This window comes from Typopeltis vanoorti, chromosome 13, assembly GCF_054136105.1.
Source record: "Typopeltis vanoorti isolate ZY-2024b chromosome 13, IOZ_Tvanoo_1.0, whole genome shotgun sequence".
NCBI lineage: Eukaryota > Metazoa > Arthropoda > Arachnida > Uropygi > Thelyphonidae > Typopeltis > Typopeltis vanoorti.
Genome location: NC_143561.1, coordinates 4,418,366 through 4,439,374, shown reverse-complemented (window position 1 = coordinate 4,439,374; position 21,009 = coordinate 4,418,366). Strand labels below are relative to the sequence as shown.

The window sequence follows — 21,009 nt, the reverse complement described above, 5'->3', positions numbered from 1 at the left end:
GCTGTAGTGATTCAAGAGAAGGAATATGAGAGAAAAATGTCTTTTATTTCGCGACTGCTCAACTTATTGGCCTCTTACATCAGATCCTACCCGGAGTCAATTGAAGAGACTTAATTCTCTTATAGATAATGTATCTCCATGGAATGGAGATCAAAAGAAAAAACTTAAAACCTTCTTCGGTCGTCCACCTACATTGTATGGTCTTCCAAAAGTTCATAAACCAGGCATTTCCATTAAGACCAGTCGTAGATTGTATAGGTTGCCCCACTTACAAAATCTCAAAATTTTTATCAAATTTACTCTCCTCTTCAACTAGAAGAACTGATACTTATATAAAAAATACTTTGGATTTCAAAAATAAAATTTCAGATCTTCATTTGGACGTTTCTGATATCATGATCAGTTTAGATGTTGTTTCTTTATTTACAAATGTGCCTCTTTCAGAAAGCATTGAATTACTACAATAGGAATTTCCTTCAGACATTGTAAACGTATTTGATTTTGTAATAAATTCTGGTTATTTTTCCTTTAAAAATAAGTTGTATCAACAAATTGAAGGAACAGCAATGGATAATCCTCTTTCTCTGGCTATCTCCAATTTCTTTATGGAACATTTTGAACAACGTATCTTTGATAACATTTCTCCCAGACCTACTCATTGGTTCAGATATGTCGATGACATTTTTGATGTATGGAATGGCTCTTCGGATGAACTTCAACAATTTCTCACTAAGTTAAACGCATTTCATCCTAGGATCAAGTTTACCCTAGAAGTAGAATCAAATAAGCAGTTAGCCTTTTTAGATCTTCTAATTCTTTGCCAACCAGATGGTAACCTACATTTCTCAGTTTATAGAAAGAAGACTCATACAGGCCATTACATCCATGCTGAATCTCATCACTATCCCAGTCAAAAGGCAGGAACTATTAAAACATTGGTTCATCGGGCTCACTCCTTTTGTTCTTCAGACGATCTTTTACAAAAAAGAACTACAATATATAACTTCTTTCTTTCTATCTAATGGTTATAAGAATTGCTTCATTAAAAGAACTGCGAGTAGTTTTAATATGTCTTCCTCTTCAAACACAGAAGAAATAATGCGCATTACTATCCCTTATGTACAAGGCATCAGTGAACGTATAGCAAAAGTTTTAAAACCACTGAATATTTTTGCCTTTTGACCGTTTAGAAAAATCTCCACCTTTCTCACTTCTCCTAAGGACAAGCTTCCACATCTTAATCATCCAGGTATCTACCAGATTCTGTGCTCTTGTGGATTATCTTATTTCGGACAAACAGGAAGATCTGCCTCTATTCGGCTAGAAGAACATCAATCTTATATTGAATACTTTAAACCTGAAAAATCCTGACTTGCAGAACATGCCATCTTCACTAGACACAGAGTTCATTGGAGAAAGACAAGAGTTCTTCACAAAAGTCAGTTTCTCATGGAACGCCTTTATAAAGAAACATGTGAAACTCTACTTCATTCTCTTAACTTAAACTTATCCGACGGCTTACGTCTATCCCCTTTATGGGAGTACTTTACAAATCAGCTAATCTTTCCTAACTTTTTATTGTATTGATTTTTTTTTTTTTTTTAAGGAAATTTATTGACCTTTTTAGTTATCTTACACCAGCTACTTAGATGGCGCTTTTTGGAATTGTCAGTCATTGTTTAATTTGAGCTTAATGTACTGAAGATGCCTGTGACACACAGGCAAAAATTATACTATTAAATAATCTTTGTACGCGAGTTTTTTCCATTATTAATTTTGTATCGATATGTCTACTCACGGTATACCTCTTTTAAAACTTATGGCAAGGAAGGCAAAATCAGATTATGAGAAGAATCTAGCTGAGCAGGCTAAAGGAAATCCTGAAGAGTTCTTTTATGTGGCAAGAGAAAGAATGACTATGGAAGATTAACCTTAATGAGTGATGATGATCACGAGAAGACAGAGGCAGATAAAATAGTTGAGTTACTGAGTGACCACTTTGCAAGCATATATCTTCCTAGTGATGTTACTACTTTAACCTATGTGACAGACACTAATGTGGGAACAGAGGTGGATAAATTGGAGGTTTTTAGGATATTGCAGAATCTCAAAATACATCTGTGGGATTAGACGGGATATCAGCTAGGGTTTTGCGAGAATGTGCAAGGGAACTGGTGATGCCTTTGACTAAGCTGTTTAATTTAAGTCTCAGCTCTGGTAGAGTTCCAAGGGAGTGGAAACAGGGCAAAATTATTCCTTAGCATAAGGGAGGTTCTAAGACTACAGTAGCAAATTATAGACCAATCAGTATCTCAGGTGTGGTGGTAAAAGTATTAGAAAAATTGGTAAAAAATAGAATCCAAGAATGGGTAGATAAAAATATGACACTGTATGAGGATCAACATGGCTGCTTTGTGAAGGGTCAGTCATGCTTTAGTAATTTACTAACTTTTTACAATAGAGTAACAGCTGGGTTGGATAAAGGAAATGGCTACACGATGATTTTGCTGGTTTTTGAAAAGCATTTGACAGAATACCACTGGAACATGTTACGCAAATTAGAACAAATGGGGATGGATATGACACTGGCTAAGTGGATAACTGAAAGTGTAATTTATATTTTTTATTTTTGCTTCTATATTTTCTTTAAAAGGAAATGTCAAGAAGGCATCTTCATTTTGCATATTCTTTATTAAAATTCCATCTATATATTTTTATAATAGCTAAAATATAATTTAAGATTATTTGACTTAAAGAAAAATGATCCCCTTTTGCTTTTTACGGCACTTTTTTTTTCTTTTCGGTAAGTGATTGAATGTGGACTGACGTGGACACTGCTACACATCAGTAATTTATGAATTCTCTTAAAGTAGAATGTTATGTAAAATGAAGATTTGTATATTTCAAAATTCTTGTATACTTAGATAAAATTTCATTATTATTATATTTATTTACTTTTTTTATTGGAGCTTGTTTTTATTCTTTATTAGAGCCTATTTAAATGGCAAATTAGATTTGACAGAAGTGGAAGGTCTTGCAGATCTTCTTCAAGCAGAAACAGAAGCCCAACAAAAACATGCATTATGGGTTATAGAAGGTGCATTAAAAGAATTATATAATGGATGGAAGGAAAGATTGAAAAAGGTAAAAAATATATTCTTATTTTAGAACAAGTATATGCATTGAACTGCAAAAATAATTAGTGAAATATGGATAACTGATATTATTGTAGGTATTAAAAATCCAACTTCTGTAAATTGTATGGGATGTACAGCAGAATACATATGTTGCATGTTCACTTTGCTTTGAAATGTTAACATTTGTTCTTTGCATAGTTATATTTTTTATGTTAATCAGACACTCATGAAAGATTGTAAAGCACAATGCTAAGTAATCTGGGATCACTCTAGACTAAACATCGAACTTTTTTTCCACTGTTCTCCACTGCAGCTCATCATTGTGAAAATCATGGATTGGGTGATTATTTTTTTCTTGTGGCATCTAGAAATATTGTTAACCAAATAACCAATCAACACTTTTCTTACCTTGTACTTCATCCTTGTGTGGACATAATTCCACAGCTATCATCAGCAGTATACATTTCTATTCCTGTCAAGGTATTATTCTCATCCAACTGTGGATGAGAATTTTGGGGCATCCACGGTTGACCCAAAATTTTGGGGCAAATAAACTCAATCAATGCAACTGTTTCATCTCTCCTATTATGGGTACTCATGGCATTCATAAATAAGCATAACAATTCATTTCTTAGTCTATAACCAGTTCTACCCATGCTACCCCTCATCTGTAACTTTTCCACACTTGCTCATGTCTGCTCATTCTTTGTCTCATATACCTCTTTCCCTACCAGGCTCAATTACCTCCCATGTATTTCAGGCCATTTTTCATTCCTATGCTGACCATCCCCATACACACACACATTCATTAATTTCAGAATCTGCTCTCCTTACACTGTATCTCCCTGGCCTACCTCTTTTCTCTGTGAAACATGTTTTCACATTCTCATCACATCTCCATTCACAATCACAATGGTCTCACTTGGTTCACTCTCCTGCTCATTTACATCATCTCTGACTTTTGCTGATACCTTGCTAACATCACTCATTATATAACATCAACATCAACCTTTCCAGATGACTTACTCCAAAACCATTCAGATGCAGTCCACCACTCTTATACAGTTCCATTCGCCCTCAAACTGCACTCCTTTCTTTTCACACATTTCTGCTAATATTCCATTCAAGATTTTTGCTCTCCACTGAAACTCATCATTGTCATACCTGGGAAACACACAAACCACCTCTTCCTACCACACTGTTGTCTTTCTTCAATTCAGTAATCTCCTGTGATCCATCCTCAAATTCTACCTATACCCAACCAAATTATTTGTTGCAACCACATGCTTGCATCTCAGATCCAGTGCCTCAGTTACCCTTTCCATTTTATTTTACACATTGACAGGTTGCAGCGAATGTATGCATTGTGCAACTCATATCATTAGCTTTAAACTTAAAATAATTTAAGTGATTAATGGTGATGCAGCTGTGTTTTGTTAAAGTTAAGAAAGATTTTGTTTTAAAGTTATTATTCCATAATCACTTTATGGAACTCTTATTGATTTGTTCGGTCATAGAAATATATTATTTAAGAAATGGGGAGGGGGACAAGTACATTTCTTCCTTCTTAAATTATGTATACATTCTTCTTAATATTGTTCTTTATGTGATGTATGCACAATTTAAGAAGGAAGAAATGTACACGCTTCCCCTGTTTTTTAAGTGATGGATGTTATTATAAATGAGGTGTCAAATCTTGCTCCAGTTGGTGAGAGTGACCATGAAGTGATTATCTGGGTGGTTGCCAGCCATGTGGGGACTTCTGTGAGGAAATGGTGTATGTGAAACTACAAGACTGATGATTATGAGAAGCTTAGGATATAGCTTGGAGCTATAGCATGGAATGAGGAGTTGGTTGAAAAGGAGATCAATGCAGTTTGGGGATATTCAAGAACTGTCTAGTAGAAGCAATGTCTAAATGTATTTCAAAGGTCAGAAGATTAAATAAGGTAGGTGTGAAATGGATGAATGAAGAGATAAAACATGCAATACAGAGAAAAAAAAAGCATTATGGATGCAACATAAGAGGATTAGTAATAAATTCCATGAGGAATACAAGGAACAGGAAAGGAAGGTAGGGTGACTCGGTTGGTAAAGGTAGGAAAAGTTCAGTATGAGCAGCAGATTGCTAACGAAGCCAAAAAAAATCCTAGAAGTTCTTTCGATATGTAGCCAACAAAAATAAGAACAATTATGATAGTCTAAAAACAACTGTTGCGGAGAATATAGTTGAGATATTTAATGAGCCATAAAGGTCTGTCATTCCTGTGAATGTGACATCATGGAGAGTTTGAGAGTAGTGAACCTGTTCTAACATATTGTCGTCACTGTGAAAACCTAGTGACCAAATCTGTGCACAATAATCCATACGAGGCCTGATCAATGCCTTATGCAATGGCATCATAACATTTCTGCATTTATTTATTTCTGCATGTCAGGGGCCTCTGCATCATAGCCGTTATTTTATGTGACGTCTTCACAATTTGTATAATGCGGCCCCTGAATTTCAGATCCTTGTCCACCACCACCACCACTCCCATATCTCTCATCTCTACCTCCTTTAAAGTTTCCCCACCAAGTATATAATTTGCATCCTATTGTTGCTTACCAAATTTCAAAAATTTACACTTTGCAACATTGAACTGATAGTTCCACTTGCCTGCGCATTCATGCAATCTGTTCAAATCTTCCTGTAGGGTCATAGCACTGCTTGACTCTGCATTGTTCTCCCCAGTTTTATATCATCTGCAAACAGCTTCATATCACCATATTCTTCTTTTTTGCATATTGCTAGAAATATTATATGCCCTGTAATAGGGATTTTGTAATATCATTAGGAAACCCTATTGTAGGTCATATAAAAACCTCTCTTGTAGGGTTTTTATAATACCATTTATAATATTTCTTGGAAAGTTAAAACAAAATGGTGGGTTGAGACAAGGATCTGTTATTTTTCTGATTTAATATTGAACTGTGTACAGATGAATATTAAGATGATCCAGCTTGGTTGGCCGAGTGGTTAGCATATCTACTTTCCAGTCAAAAGGCTGCGGGTTTGAATCCTGCCTTGGGCATGGATGTTTGTGATTGTCTGTGAAAATAGCAGTGGTGGTGGATAGTAGATGGCATTGGTGTAGATGAAGTGGTTGGTGGATGAGGTTGAGTAGTGGAGTTATAGAGTAGGTGCCCTTCCTCGATGAGTCTTGGACTCCCTGGAGGTGTCAAATAATAATAATAATAATAATAATAATCGGCAAGCAGTGGTGTACTTGTTTAGCCATGCTGAGTCATATGATGAATATATCATCCGCATGTTGTAGCCACAGTTTAAATCACAATTCATAGTTCTCCAGAGGTGTTTTTCAAATATTTCCATTAACATATGGCCTGGCTTGCATCTGGTGTGAAATTCTGATTTTTTGAAATTCTCTCCTTGTAGTCAACTTGAATATATGACTCTGGCTGATTCCATCAATGGTTTCTTAGTTTTGATTCCTACTTTCAAACTTCTAATTATAATAATAATAATAATATTAGATATATGAAGAGCCTGTGATGAGTCTTTTTTCTCTTTAAAACTTGAAAAGAAAAATTAAGTCAAAATTAATTTTAATGATGTAAAATTTTCATCTTATCGAAGGCATTTTGGATACCTCTCCTATTTGGATAGCCTCCATAGTATAGTTGGAAGCAAATGATTTTTTACAAACTGGGAGCAGGGAGAAGTGTTTATAGGAGATGACTTTTAGGTTTGGCATCAGCTGGGTAGTTGCAAGAGCATGTGACATACCCAGTCACATCACTATCTGAATAAAAATAGAAATAAACAGTTGGCATTTGCCTTCATTCTACCTTATATTTTTCTTCTGTTATTTGTGAGCGAACTTCAGATATTTAATGATGATAATAGTAAATATGTAGTTTAGCAGTTCAATTTTATTTTGCAGTAAATATATTTGATTTATATATTATTAAAATGTTATTTAGCATGGTATGCATAATTTTTTGATCAGTTAGTTTATATTTATTTTTATATGTCATTAATTTGTACCTGCTAAAATAAAATATACTCATTGAGTGGTTGTATATTATTTTAATATATAACCACTTTCAATTAGCTATTAAAAATTATTCCTTTAAAACTATGTAAATCTACATCTATCTGCAATTACATTTTAGTCATGGTTAGAATTTTATTATTATTATTATTATTATTATTATTATTATTATGGGCGACTCCAAGGAGTCCTTAGGCTCATCGAGGGAAGCCCTAAGCATCATGTCCATCACAACTATTTGACTTTCACACAGTATCTCTCATACTTTGCCTTGAACTCATTCACTCTCATAGCACCCACAACAGACTCAGGCAGCTTATTAGACTCATTTACCACTCTAAAAGTAAAAAACCCAGCTCCAACACCCTTATTAACCACACTCTTACCCAGCTTCCATGGATGTCCCCTAGTCCCCCCACCACCAGTCCTGTTCTCAAAAATATCCTCTGTATTAATCCTATAGAAACACTTCAGCAATTTGAATGTCTCAATCATATCTCCTCTTTTCCACCTATCAACCAATTTCTGCAACCCACAAATCTTCAACCTGTTTTCATAAGGTTCATTCCATAGCCCTGCTATCATCTTGGTCACTCGCCTCTGGATCCTCTCAACCTCCTCCCCACCTAGGTGACCAGATCTGGGCACAGTAATCAAGATGGGGTCTTATCAAGGCTCAATACAGAGGAACAATAACTTGCTTATCTCTGCTCGTCAAAGTATTCTTCAGCATCCAAGTGATTTAATGAGCTGATTTAGCCAATTTAGCCAGAATTTGGCAGGTTATAGTAAATTATATTATCACATTTAAGTTTATCTATGAGATCTTTTTTAGTTGAATTTATCATTTTCATCTTTTTGACAATGCAGTGGAATTGTGTAATGGTTGCCCTGTTGCAAGACTTACCCTTTGTGTATATAAAGAACATTTCACCATGCTTTTATTTACATAAAGGCATCGAGAAACTTTCTTGGGAACATAAACTGATGTTATCCTTAAAGTTTAAACAGTGTCCAAAGTACAAAAGAGGTACCCCGTAAACTTCAACTCCCTATCCACCAACACTCCCAAGTCCTGGCCTCATCAAACTCCTGGAGTACAGTTCCACCAATGTGATATACTGCTGCTAATCTTTTCACCCCAAAATGCATAAACTTGCATTTTGCCACATTAAATTGACATCCATTCTCCTTAGCCCAGACCTCCAATCTATCCAAATCATCCTGCGAAATTTTGACATCTTCTGCATTCACTATTGCCCTACCCAACTTAGTATCATCAGCAAACAAATGAACCATTCTTCTCAGATCCTTCCCTATATCGTTAATGAACAAATTAAACAGCAGTGGTCCAAGAACAGACCACCACTAGTCACAGGCCGTCTTTTGGACTCTACTCCTGAGTAAACTACTCTGTGGTATCTCTCCATCAACCACCCTCCTATACATATCACCAACCCTATATCCATTCCCATATATTACAGTTTACAGATTAGACTTCCATGTGATATCCCGTTAAAGGCCTTAGCCAGGTCCAGCAGTATCACTGTAAACCCATTACCCTTATGCAGTTCAGCCATCACTGTGTTATAAAACCTGAGTAAGCTACTGAGGCATGATCTTCCCTTCACAAAACCATGCTGTCCCCCATACGGTATTTTCATCAATCCATTCCTGTATTTTTCCCTTGACTACTTTCAAAAGACCTTCACAACGACTCCTGATATGCTGATCGGTCGGTAATTTGCAACAGTAGTCTTGGATCCTCCTTAATGCAGTGGAACTATTTTCCCCTATTTCCACCCCTTTGGGACTAAACCAGACCCGAGACTCAGATTAAATAATAAGGTCAAGGGCACTGATAATTCTTTAGCCACTTCACGTAAGACCCATGCTGATATACCATCCAATCCCACAGATGTATTCACATTAAGGTTCTGTAATAGATATTCACCTCCACTTCATTCACCACAATTCCCATATAAACTAATGGTTCCTTCATTCCTTCAACGTCACCACCTGGATGATATACTCTTGCAAAGAGCTCACTCAGTAATTCCACTATATCGACTGATTCAGTGACCTCCCTACCATTGGCGTTCTTTAAAATCATTCTGCTGTGTACAGTTTTTCTTTTACTAGCAGCATATTGAAAGAACTGTTTGGGATTCTCTTTAGCTTGCATGGCTAATTTCCTTTCATAGTCCGTTTTTGTTTTTCTCACCACATTCGTTACCCTTCTGGCCTGCACTTTATACCGTTCATGTGCCTGCAGGTCATCTTTCTCCTTAAATTCCCTCCACAGTTGTTTCTTTTTTTGCAACTCAAGTTTAAGTGTGTTATTCATCCATTTAACACCTACTTGATTTACTATTCGGACTAGGTATACAGTCAGCCATAACCTCCTGCAAATGCGCCTTGACCACTTCCCATGCCCATCAACAGCCCTTGCAGTTTTACATGCCATGGTACTGAACCAAGCAATCTCCTAAGCTTGTCATACTTGCCAGCACGGTAATTCCACATGTACCCTGTCTTAATCGAAAATTTCACACATTTAGCCACCTCCCAAGTCAAGACCCTATGATCACTCTTATCAATAGGTGGCAACATGGTCATATTCATTACACTCAAATTCTCAGATGGTATTACTAGGTCAAGCACTCTCGAACCCCTAGTATTTTCCATTACGTGCTGTTATCCTTAAAGTTTAAACAGTGTCCAAAGTACAAAAGAGTATGTTCATATAATTAAAACAATTAAAGAATAAAGTAAAAAAAAAACTTATATTTTGGTTACGATAAATTAGGTTACTATGGTGAATTTGGCATGTTATAGTAAATTATATTATCACATTTAAGTTTATCTATGAGATCTTTTTTAGTTGCATTTACCATTTTCATCTTTTTGACAATGCAGTGGAATTGTGTAATAGTTGCCCTGTTGCAAGACTTACCCTTTGTGTATATAAAGAACATTTCACCATGCTTTTATTTACATAAAGGCATCGAGAAACTTTCTTGGGAACATAAACTGATGTTATCCTTAAAGTTTAAACGGTGTCCAAAGTACAAAAGAGTATGTTTATATAATTAAAACAATTAAAGAATTAAAGTAAGAAAAACTTATATTTTGGTTATGATAATTTAGGTTACTGTGGTGAATTTGGCATGTTATAGTAAATTATATTATTACATTTAAGTTTATCTGTGAGATCTTTTTAAGTTGCATTTACCATTTTCATATTTTTGACAATGTCAACTCAACTAACAAAGAAATACAAACATTCAAATGAAGAGAAGATTTCGTTTGATTTAGGTATGATAGTGACGAGTTGAGCAGAAGAGCAGTAATATTGAATAACATAATAGCTAGAATGTGTCAGAAGAGAGGATTGGAATATGTGGATGCTTGGAGGGTGTTTAAGGACAGAAAGGAATTGTATGCGAGAGACTGCTTGTATTTGAATGAGGAAGGACGTAGGCATCTGGAGAGATTGCTGTTCTGAACGAGTTGGTGTGTCAGTGCAGGGAAACTAGAATGCATAGGGTGGATGGTAGCAAGGGTGGGCTCTTGTGGGAATGGGTACTCAGGAGAAGGGGAACAACATCTGGTAACGCTGAGCCCAGTGGAATCTAGAGGGGATAATGCTGGGTATAGAAACAGTGGCAATTTTATGCTTTATACTAAAGCCAGGAGTATCCGGAATATAGGAGAGGAATTGGTGGCACTGAGAGCATCAGCCTGGCTAAAGGTTATTGAGATCACTGAGATGTGGTTGACAGAAGAGGATATAATAACAAGAATAGAAGTAGCATGGTACAGCATTTTTCAGCAGGAAAGGAAGTGAAAGCGTGGTGGTAGAGTACTGCTGCTTATGATAAGTAACGACTTATGCCCTCTAAGAATGGAGGCATTGGAAGGCAGTGACACTAATGAGTTTGAAAGCATATGGTATGAGGTAGAGGTGGGAAAGATGGGATATTTAGTGGGGTGTTGCTACAAACCAAGGAGCACAGAGGGTGGGGACCAGATGTTTAGACAGTTGAGCTTGGCAAGTGCAAGAAGAATGATTGTTATGGAGATTTTAACTACAGTAGTATAAATTGAGGAGAGGAGGATGCATGTAGCAATAAGGGAATGGAATTTCTAGAATTCTTGAGGGACAAATATCTTAGGCAACATGTAATAGAGGGAACAAAAGGTTCAGGAGTTTTGGATTTGGTGATAGCATCAGAAGAGTTGATAATTACTGAGATGACATCTTTCCCACCGGTTGGAGAGAGTGACCATGTTGTTTTGACTTGGAAGATGAATAGATACAGGAGCATCAAAGAGACGGGAACGTATGTGTAATTATAAGGAGATTATAATAGTCTTAGACGTCAACTTGGGGAGGGAGGAATTGGAAGGCCAGAATATCATTAGTGCTTGGGAAATTGTGAAGGAATATTTGTTAGCAGCAACTGTAAGGTGTATTCCACAAGTGAAGAAGAGGATACAATTTGGAGTAAAGTGGGTGGCAAACAATATTAAAAAAGGAACTGCATGCTAAAAAGAGCCTATGGAAGAGATATGAGGAGATAGGTAAAGAACAGATGCATGAAGAATATAAGACACAGCCAGGAGAGTGACTAGTATGGTAAGGAAGGTGAAACTGGAATATGAGAGGAGATTGGCCCTAAGATCCAAAGAAAATCCTAGGGAATTTTTTTTTTTTAGCTATGTGGCCAGTAGGAGGAGAAATGACTGTGGAAGAATGATATTGTGGGATAAAAATGGGAATAGAGAGACTGATGCAGAGGACATAGTGGAATTGTTCAGTGAACACTTTATTGGAGTATTTCACTGGAGGAGTCAGTTTTACGACTAGAGGGATAGGGCAGGTTCGAGGTTTAGAGGTGCAGTAGAAGAGTGTGTTCCAAATACTGAGTACTCTGGTTGTCAGCAAAGCTGTGGGACTGGATGGTATTTCACCACGAGTTTTGAGAGAATGTGCTAAAGAACTGACAGCTCCTTTGAGCTGGCTTTTCAATGAAAGTCTGGCTAAGTGAAAGGTGCCCAGGGAATGGAAGGAAGGTAAGATAGTGCCATTGCATAAGAGCAGAAGCAGACTAGAAGTGTCTAATTATTGGCCGGTAGTTGTTAAGATCCTAGAGAAATTAGTGAGGCACCTTATACAGCATTGGACAGATGAGGGTAATGTTATCTGTGAAAGTCAACATGCATTTGTGAACGCGCGTTCATGTTTTAGTAATATGCTAGCCTTTTATAATAAAGTTACAAGAGCAAAGGGAAAGGCATATACTGCCATTTTCTTGGATTTGGCAAAACCATTTAACAGGGTGCTGCATGGTATTTAAGTTGCAGCAGATGGGTTTGGATGGCAGGTTGGTCAACTGGATTCAGGATTGGCTGTCCAATAGGTATCAGAGAGATGTGTATGGTGGGTCTGTTTCAAGGAGGCAGAGGGTTATAAGTGGGGTCCCACAGTACTCAGTACTGGGACCTATATTGTTTAACCTTTATATCAATGACATTGTCAGTGGATTGTAGGGGAATATTCAGTTGTTTGTAGATGATGTGAAGCTGGGAAGGTTATTAGTAATAGTACAGATGTGGTAGCCCTGCAAGAGGATTTGAATAAGCTAGACAGATGGGCAAATGAATGGGGATGTCGCTTTAATGCAGCAAAATGTAAGGTCCTGAGGTTTGGGAAACATCAATGGGATGTTGCATACTCTATTGGAAGAGCCATACTAGAGGAAGTAAGAGAGACAAGAGATCTGGGATTAGATTGATAGAAACCTGAAATTTAGGGGACATATTGCAAAGGTGGTGAAGGTAACACAGAGGATTACTATAATAATGAGGAGGACACTAACCTGCAGAGATGAGTTATCATTCCGTTGTATAAGACCCTGATCAGGCCACACTTAGGCTATTGTTCTCAGATTTGGTCCCCAGGATTTGAAGAGGATAAATTAACTGTGGAAATTAACAAAGGCAGATAACAATGATAGTTTCAGGACTGTACAATGTTAGTTATGAGAATTAGCTGAGGGAATGTGGACCGTAGAGTTTGGTGGATAGAAGAAGGAGAGGTGATATGATTGAGACTTTTAAACTGTTGAGAGGTGGTTACAGGGCTGACACTGGGGACTTCTTTTGCTTGGTAGAACAGCAGGAAGGAGTAATGACAAGGGGCCATTCCTGGTAATTACAATAGGAAACTGTGAGCAAGAGGGTGAGGAGTGGTTTCTTTGGATGGAGGATGCATTGCCTGATAGAGTGGTGAGAGGGAGAACGGTCAATGAGTTTAAGGAGTGGTATGATAGACTTTGTGTTTCATAGGAGGGACCTCCCACGATGAGTCTTGATAGACTGTGTTTCCTAGGAAGGATCTCCCGCGATGAGTCTTTTGACTCAATGTAGGCCTGAATAATAATAATAAAAAGAACTATTCATAAAGAACTTGCAAAGCTCTTTTTTTTAAAAATGAGCAAGAACAAAAAGAACTTATTTCATGAAATGTGTTTTAGAGTAACATCTTAGTTGCTACTATTGGTGTATTGAGATTTCGAAGATTATTGCTCAGTTTGGAAAAACCACTTAGTGATGGGGAGTATATTAAAGAACCATGGCTAGAATGAGTTGTTTTCCTTTTTTTGATGAGTTTCCAGAAAAAATAATAACATATATATATATATATATATATATATATATATATATATATATATTATTAAGGATTTGCCAGTGAGCAGAAACACAATAAAACATAGAATATTAAAGATGAGGAAATAAACATGACAGAACAGCTAACAACAGATTTTGATTCATGTAAATTTCTTTTCCATTTTATTTGATGAGAGCTCTGATGGTACTTATGTCAGGTTATCCATTATTGCTCACTTTTGTAGGGGTGATAAAATATGTGAAGATCTAGTTAACTCGATAACATTACTTCAACCTACCATAGGGGCTAAATTATTATTATTATGTAACACCTCCATGGAGTCCAAAGATTCATCGAGAGAGGGCACCTACTTTGCAACTCTCCATTTTCACTACTCAATCCACCAATTACAGCGAACAGCGACTACCATCATCTACACCAAGACTATCTACTTCCTCACCACCACCACCACCATTACTAGCCTTGTTCTACAATCTATTTAGGCTATTTTATGGACAATCACAAACATCCATGCCCATTGCGGGATTCAAACCCGCAGCCTTTTGGCTGGAGAGCAGATACACTAACCACTCCACCAACCAGGCCATTGTCTCATTGACATGTTGACGTTTCAGTGACGATTGTACATTCAGCATGATTGCTTAAAGAAGTAGGTTTTGTAAATGCCTTTGCAAAACGTGTTGGTCATCCACTGGTGGGCTTTCATTGTATTTTTCATTATATTAAAGCTAGCTTTAAGAAACTTGAAGAAATAACAAAAATTATAACCAAGGTGGTTAATTTTTTTTTCAGTGTGCTTCAAAAAAAAAAAAAAGACTTTCAGAATTTCCTGACTGAGGTGAATTTTCTGAACATAAGGCTAAGTTAGCATTGTAACTTAGCCTTACAACAGTATTGTAAGGAAGTGTGGATTTGGGATTTATATAGAGTTAATAGCTGGATGGGTTTAAAAAGTAATGGCTAGAACAGAAAAGAACTAGAGTCTGAGGAAGCTATTGATGTGATGTATTTATGCCAGGAGAGGCCGGAAGTAAATGTCAGCCTAAGCAGAGAGATCTGATCCTGTATGATGATTTTTATATTACTATGGATAGATGAGCTGAGATAATCTGTTTGTGAGGGAGATGGTTGTACATAAGTAGTACTTATTTGCAACAGTGGCTTAATAGCAATTCTATCCCTAAATGATTTGTTGAGTGTGTTCAGAGATGAAATTTGTCTGCTTTTAACGGATGAAAAATTTTCTTATTTCCTAACGTTGTGTGGATTTTTAGATTTTTTTTATATTGATTTCACGCATAAGAGATACAACAACCTATAGTACATTCAGTGCTGTTTGTGTGTGTCAGGTGTGCATAAGGGTTGGAAAAGTAGAAATTTATTGACATTTTTCTTGAGTTGGAAGTTGTAGTTGTTTTGGAACATTTCATGAGAAAGGTGGTTCCAGAGAACTGAGATAGGTGGAATACACCAAGAAGAGGAGAGTTTGGTTCAGTGTATTTTCAGTTGTACTAAAAAAAAGGATATTAAGCTCTAACTGCTTAATAAATCACTAGAAATTGAATTAGACATTAGTTCTTAGAGAATCAAAGAAATGACAAACTGAAAAGGATAGGATGAAAGATACAACATTATTAAGGTAAACAATAAAGAAATTGAGATAGGTAGATGAGTATGTATACTTAGGAAAATTGTTAACAATGAAGAAACAAAGAGGCATGGAATAAGTGAAAAAAAGAATAGGAATGGATGGCCAGCTTTTGGAAAATTGAAGACATTTTTAAAAATAAAACCTGAAAACAGAGCAAGACTGTTCAACCAATATGTATTGCCTGTTATGACCTACAGAGCAGAAACCTAGCCAATCAAAAAGGAATAATAGATAAAATGCAAAAAACAGAAAGTAGAATGGAAAGATGTCTGCTAAACATAAGACTCAGAGATAAAATAAAAAATGAAGAAATAAGAGCTAAAACATAATTTTTAGATATTGGCGAAAACATACTTCGAAAGAAATGGAAATGAGCAGGACACATTGTAAGACTGAAGGACAATAGATGGACAAAAATTTGCTGGAGTGGTGGCCATATGAAGGTAAACAATCAGAAGACCTGAAAGAAGATGGTCAGACAATATAAAAAAAAACAGTTGGAACTCTTTGGCAACTCAGAATAGAAACAGATGGAGAGAATTGGGAGACACCTATAGCCAGAAGTTGCCATAAAAAGGGTTAGAAAAAGAAGCCCTTCTTTTAACAGACCCAACAGAAAGTGGAAGAATGATGGTTGTCAATTCATTGGAACAGTGTCTGTAGAAAAGATAGTTGAAACAGTGCATGTGTGAGACAGGAGTTTGAAGTGAGTCAGTAAGGGATAATCTATCAACTGAATTCCTCTGGACAGTGTTGAGAATTTTTAGGAAGGTTTATGGTGCACCATTCCAAACATTCAACAGTATTGTAAGGAAGTGTGGATTTGGGATTTATATAGAGTTAATAGCTGGATGGGTTTAAAAAGTAATGGCTAGAACAGAAAAGAACTAGAGTCTGAGGAAGCTATTGATGTGATGTATTTATGCCAGGAGAGGCCGGAAGTAAATGTCAGCCCAAGCAGAGAGATCTGATCCTGTATGATGATTTTTATATTACTGTGGATAGATGAGCTGAGATAATCTGTTTGTGAGGGAGATGGTAACGCTATGTTTTGTCATTGAAGGTGATCAGGTTATCCTTTTCCCATTGAAGGATGACGTGGATATAGTATTTAAGGCCCTGGTTGCAGATGATTTGAAGTTTGGGATATGTGAGCACTACTCAATTTGTCAAATGGATAGAACAAATTGAGTGTCAGCAAAGCTGTGGATAAGATTAGTGTTGAGAGTGAGTAGGTCATTTATGCATAAGAGAAAGAAGGTAGATGATAGAACAAAGCCCTCAGACACTCTGCATTGATGGTAAAGCTCGATGACAGGGAACAATCTACCATGACACATAGTAAATGATCAGAGAGAAAGCTTCCTGTCCAATTAATAGGGTGGCAGGTAGACCACAAGATAGCAGTTCCTTTAGCATGCCTCACTGCTAGACACAGTTAGAAGCTCTGGAAATGTTGAGAGTCGCTATATGTTTCTTTGAACCTTTCCATGTCATGTGTCCAGTAGTCAGTGATGTAGGCTTAAGTGAGCTGTGGATCCTGATTGCAGAATCCATACTGGCAGTATGTCTCTGTCTAGTGGAGAAGTTGACTGTTGATGACTTTCTCCATTATTTTTGGAGAGGATTGATATTATGGTGGTTGGTTGGTAGTTTGATGGTAAACTTGTACCCCCCTTTTTTTTTTTTTGGAATAGGCTGGCTGAATATGTGCTTGCTTCCACACATTTGTTCAGCTATCAAGGTTGTGTCACTGCTGCTCACCAAATTACTAGATACGCATTGTGATGTGGCCCTTGGATAAAGTTTTTTTTTTAATGTGGACCTCGGATGACCTAAGGTTGGACAGTCCTGCTTTACATTATGGGATACTGAAGTAATTGATGCGAAGTCAGCATCCTCAACATACAAGCAGGCTAGTTTTGAAGATACTTCCATGTGCAAACTTCATTTGCTTGCACTTGGGTAAAGGAATGAAAGAATATAATTCTTGATGAGTATAATTTACTTAGTATCCTACTTGTTTTAGTCTTCTTCATCTCTATAACACCAGTGATTTTCCATGTTGCTCCTGATGTTATGGTGTCTATCTTCAGTTTTGTTGATTTGAGGTTGTTCCATTAACTGACTTTTTACCTTTTGTCCTGTTTCCCTGACACAAACAGTGGAGGTTTTGTTTAACCAGGTTATGGCACTCCATCTGGCATGGCACATTTCATCATGTTCTACTCTCATATTTATTTGTGGTTTAAGCCAAAACAAAGTATACACTATGTTGAATTAAGCCTGGAATTGTCAGCCCATCTTTGTTCTTTCAGTGTCCATGTTGATACCTAATAATGAGATGAACTATGAGAAGATGAGAATTGAACATTGGGCTAGAAGTCCTGGTCATTGCAGAGGTCTGCTTCCAGTTAACTAGCTTTAACTCTGAAGTGATGCAAAATTCTTAAGTGATATTTTAATAAAAAATTTCCTAATAAAACATAAAAGTGGTTTTATTTGTAGTGCTTGGCCAATATTGAAGCCTATATAGACTTTGGAGAAGATGAAAATATTGAAAACGATATCCTTCACACTGGTGAGTTTTGTAAGCTTTATCAAAATACTGTTTATTATTTTGTGGTTTAAAAAGGATTGTCATAAATTTTATTATTTATTCTTCTGATTATTTACACAGGCCTGCAATGGAAAAGTTGTCTGAGAAGTAATAATTGATTCTTATAGATTTTTAGGTACTGAGTTCAGAAAAAATAGTAAAAAAATTCCATCACCCACCAATTTTACCCAATTTCTAATTTTATTGTTTTTATTAGTAGTACAGGTGTCCCTTGCTTAACGTGGGATTTGATTAACGCGCCGAAATTAATTGTGGCAATCCCTTGATATACGCAGCAAGAATTTTGATTAGCATGCTTTTAACCCTGCGGAACTTGCAGCTGATCTGACAGATACATGCAAAATGTTTAATATAAGTATTTTTACACAATTCAGTGTATAGCTTGGAGGTTATGAGTAGCTGTGCATTCATATGTTACAAGTGATATTTCGCACTGTTTTTTGCCGTCAGTTTGGTTTAACACATGTTATGTAAAGGTTTATGATATTTGACAGTAAATTATATCTGAGAGATATACCGCGACTTCCGATGTCAATACAGTTATGGTTTAGTTGGGTTTTTTTTTTTTTTTTTAATTCTTTGTTCAATAATTTCTAGATTGTAACTGAAAATAAATAAACCATCATGTATTACTGAAATAGAGATCCAAAGGTTTATTTATTATACATCTCCTCTAGGAGATGCGCTTTACATTATGGAAAATACTAAGGAAAGTGATCTGGAGCTTCCTCCACATTTACTACGAGTTGCCCATATACCTTGACCTCCGATGTTAGTATAGTATGGTTTAGTTTTTTTTTTGATTCTTTGTTCAATAATTTCTAGATTGTAACTGAAAATAAATAAACAATCATCTGAAATAGAGAATGGAAAATACTAAGGAAAGTGATCTGGAACTTCCTCCACCTTTACTACAAGTTGTCGATAAGGTTGCTTATGCTTGCATCCACCGAAACGTTTAGTTTCTATATATTCAGCACGAAACTCTTGTAGTTTCTATATTTGGCTATGAAATAATGTCCGATTCAATATTAACTTCATTTGTACCATCATGTATTATATTTGCAGTGTTTTTTCTTTATGTTTCATTGCTTGTTTGCCGAGGTCTGGAGAGTCATTTTGCTTGCTATCATAGAATTTATGCCGATGAGAAAACAACTAAAACTGTTCAAACGACTCTTGATAACTTCTTTTGATAAAAAAAATTGCGTACACGTATTTATTAAACATTTACTTTGCATTCATTTTTTGTCTTTCCTAAAAGAGTACCATATAAAATGAATTATTAATACAGTAATCGATCATGGATGAATTGTAATTTTTACCATTGATTATTATACTTAACTAACGCAATTTTGATAAACGCGGTGACATCGAGGGATTAATTAACCGCGTTAATCGAGGGATACCTGTATTTGGATTTAAATTCAGCGCATTGGTATTTATTTTCATTCTCCTTTATTTACAGCTAATTAGTTGTATAAGTGCTTTTTTGAAGTGCCTTTTTATTGTAAATAAAGAAATTTCCACAAAACTGCTCATTATTAAGATGGGAGGGAGGGAGGAATGCAGATAAAAGTGCAGGTAGCTACTTTGAATCTGATTCGCCAAGATAATGGATTACTTTCCTGTTGTCATAGACACATTTTCTTTTGTGATTCTTTAGTTGAACTTTAGTCGTTGACTACTAAGGTTATCATATTTCTGAAAGGTGGCATATTTTCGAAAAGAATTTGTTAGCCCCTGGCACTTCTTTCTCATGGTTTAGATATAGAGAAAGAAATTTTCTTCCTTACTTTTCAGAGGAAGGTAATTTAGTTTACTGTAGTGATATTCCCGGACTGATAAGCAAATTCAACGTAAAATATGAAGTCATTGATTGGAGGCTGTTTTTCGATTACTCAAAAATATACATATGAAGCAACTTGTTTTATTTCATGGTTTTCAACTTTGACAGTTCTATGGTTTATGTGGTTATTCTTTCAAATTTGACAGTTCTATGGTTTATGTGGTTATTCATCATTATTTTTGTTTTTTCTCTATTTATATTTAATCCAATTACTCTGGAGGCTTCATTTAGCTGATTTAGCCTTTCTTCCAGATCTTCAAGATTATCTGTTATTAGGACAAATCATCTGCAAATTTCAGATGATGCAGCCTTTTATGTTTATTCCTTTTGTTTCCCAATCAAGGCTTCAAAAGACTTCCTCTAGTGCAGCTGTAAATAATTTGGGAGATATGGTGTCGCCTTGCCGGATGCCTTTTTTGTATCGGAAACTTTCATTGTTTTTATATAATTTAATTACACATATTGCATTATTGTAAATATGTTTTAGTGTTTCAATATATTGTTTCTCAGTTCCCTGGATTTCGAGAACTTTTAGTGTTGTAGATGTTTTAACTGAATCAAATGCTTTTTCATAAGTTTATATAGGCCAAACATAAGGGTTTATGGTATTCAATTGATTTTTCAATGAGCTGTCTTAATGTGTGAATCTGGTCCAAAGTATTATAATTCTTCCTAAATCCAGCTTGTTCACAGGATTAGTTTAGATTTTATTTTATTATTTATAATTTTTTTTTGGGTCAAATCTGTATAACTGACAGGAGACCTCCACATAACCTTTAAAGGAATGCGGAGAACCGACCAGGGCTACTCACCTAATGTCCAATCCTCACCTTCTCGTGGTGCACCCTGTTGGGTATCTGCCTGGATACTGAACGAACGAGGATGGGCTGGCAATTTGGGATTTAGCTGACCAAATTGTATTCTTATTGTCTTAAACCAGTATACAAAATGATGGTACAACAAGACAAAATTTCATGCCGGCTGGGGCGTACCTGGT

At 36.1% G+C, this 21,009-nt stretch overlaps 1 protein-coding gene across 2 annotated transcripts in view; it reads left to right on the top strand.

The window, feature by feature from the left end:
* Window positions 1-21,009, top strand: part of LOC150099896 (5-taurinomethyluridine-[tRNA] synthase subunit GTPB3, mitochondrial) — a 132,288-nt gene that overhangs the window by 26,527 nt on the left and 84,752 nt on the right. For both annotated transcript variants that reach the window (XM_090402697.1, XM_090402696.1), the window contains exons 3-4: window positions 2,991-3,144; window positions 18,052-18,124. In XM_090402697.1, coding sequence (XP_090258823.1) covers window positions 2,991-3,144; window positions 18,052-18,124 — 227 coding nt within the window. The remainder of the gene's footprint in view (window positions 1-2,990; window positions 3,145-18,051; window positions 18,125-21,009) is intronic.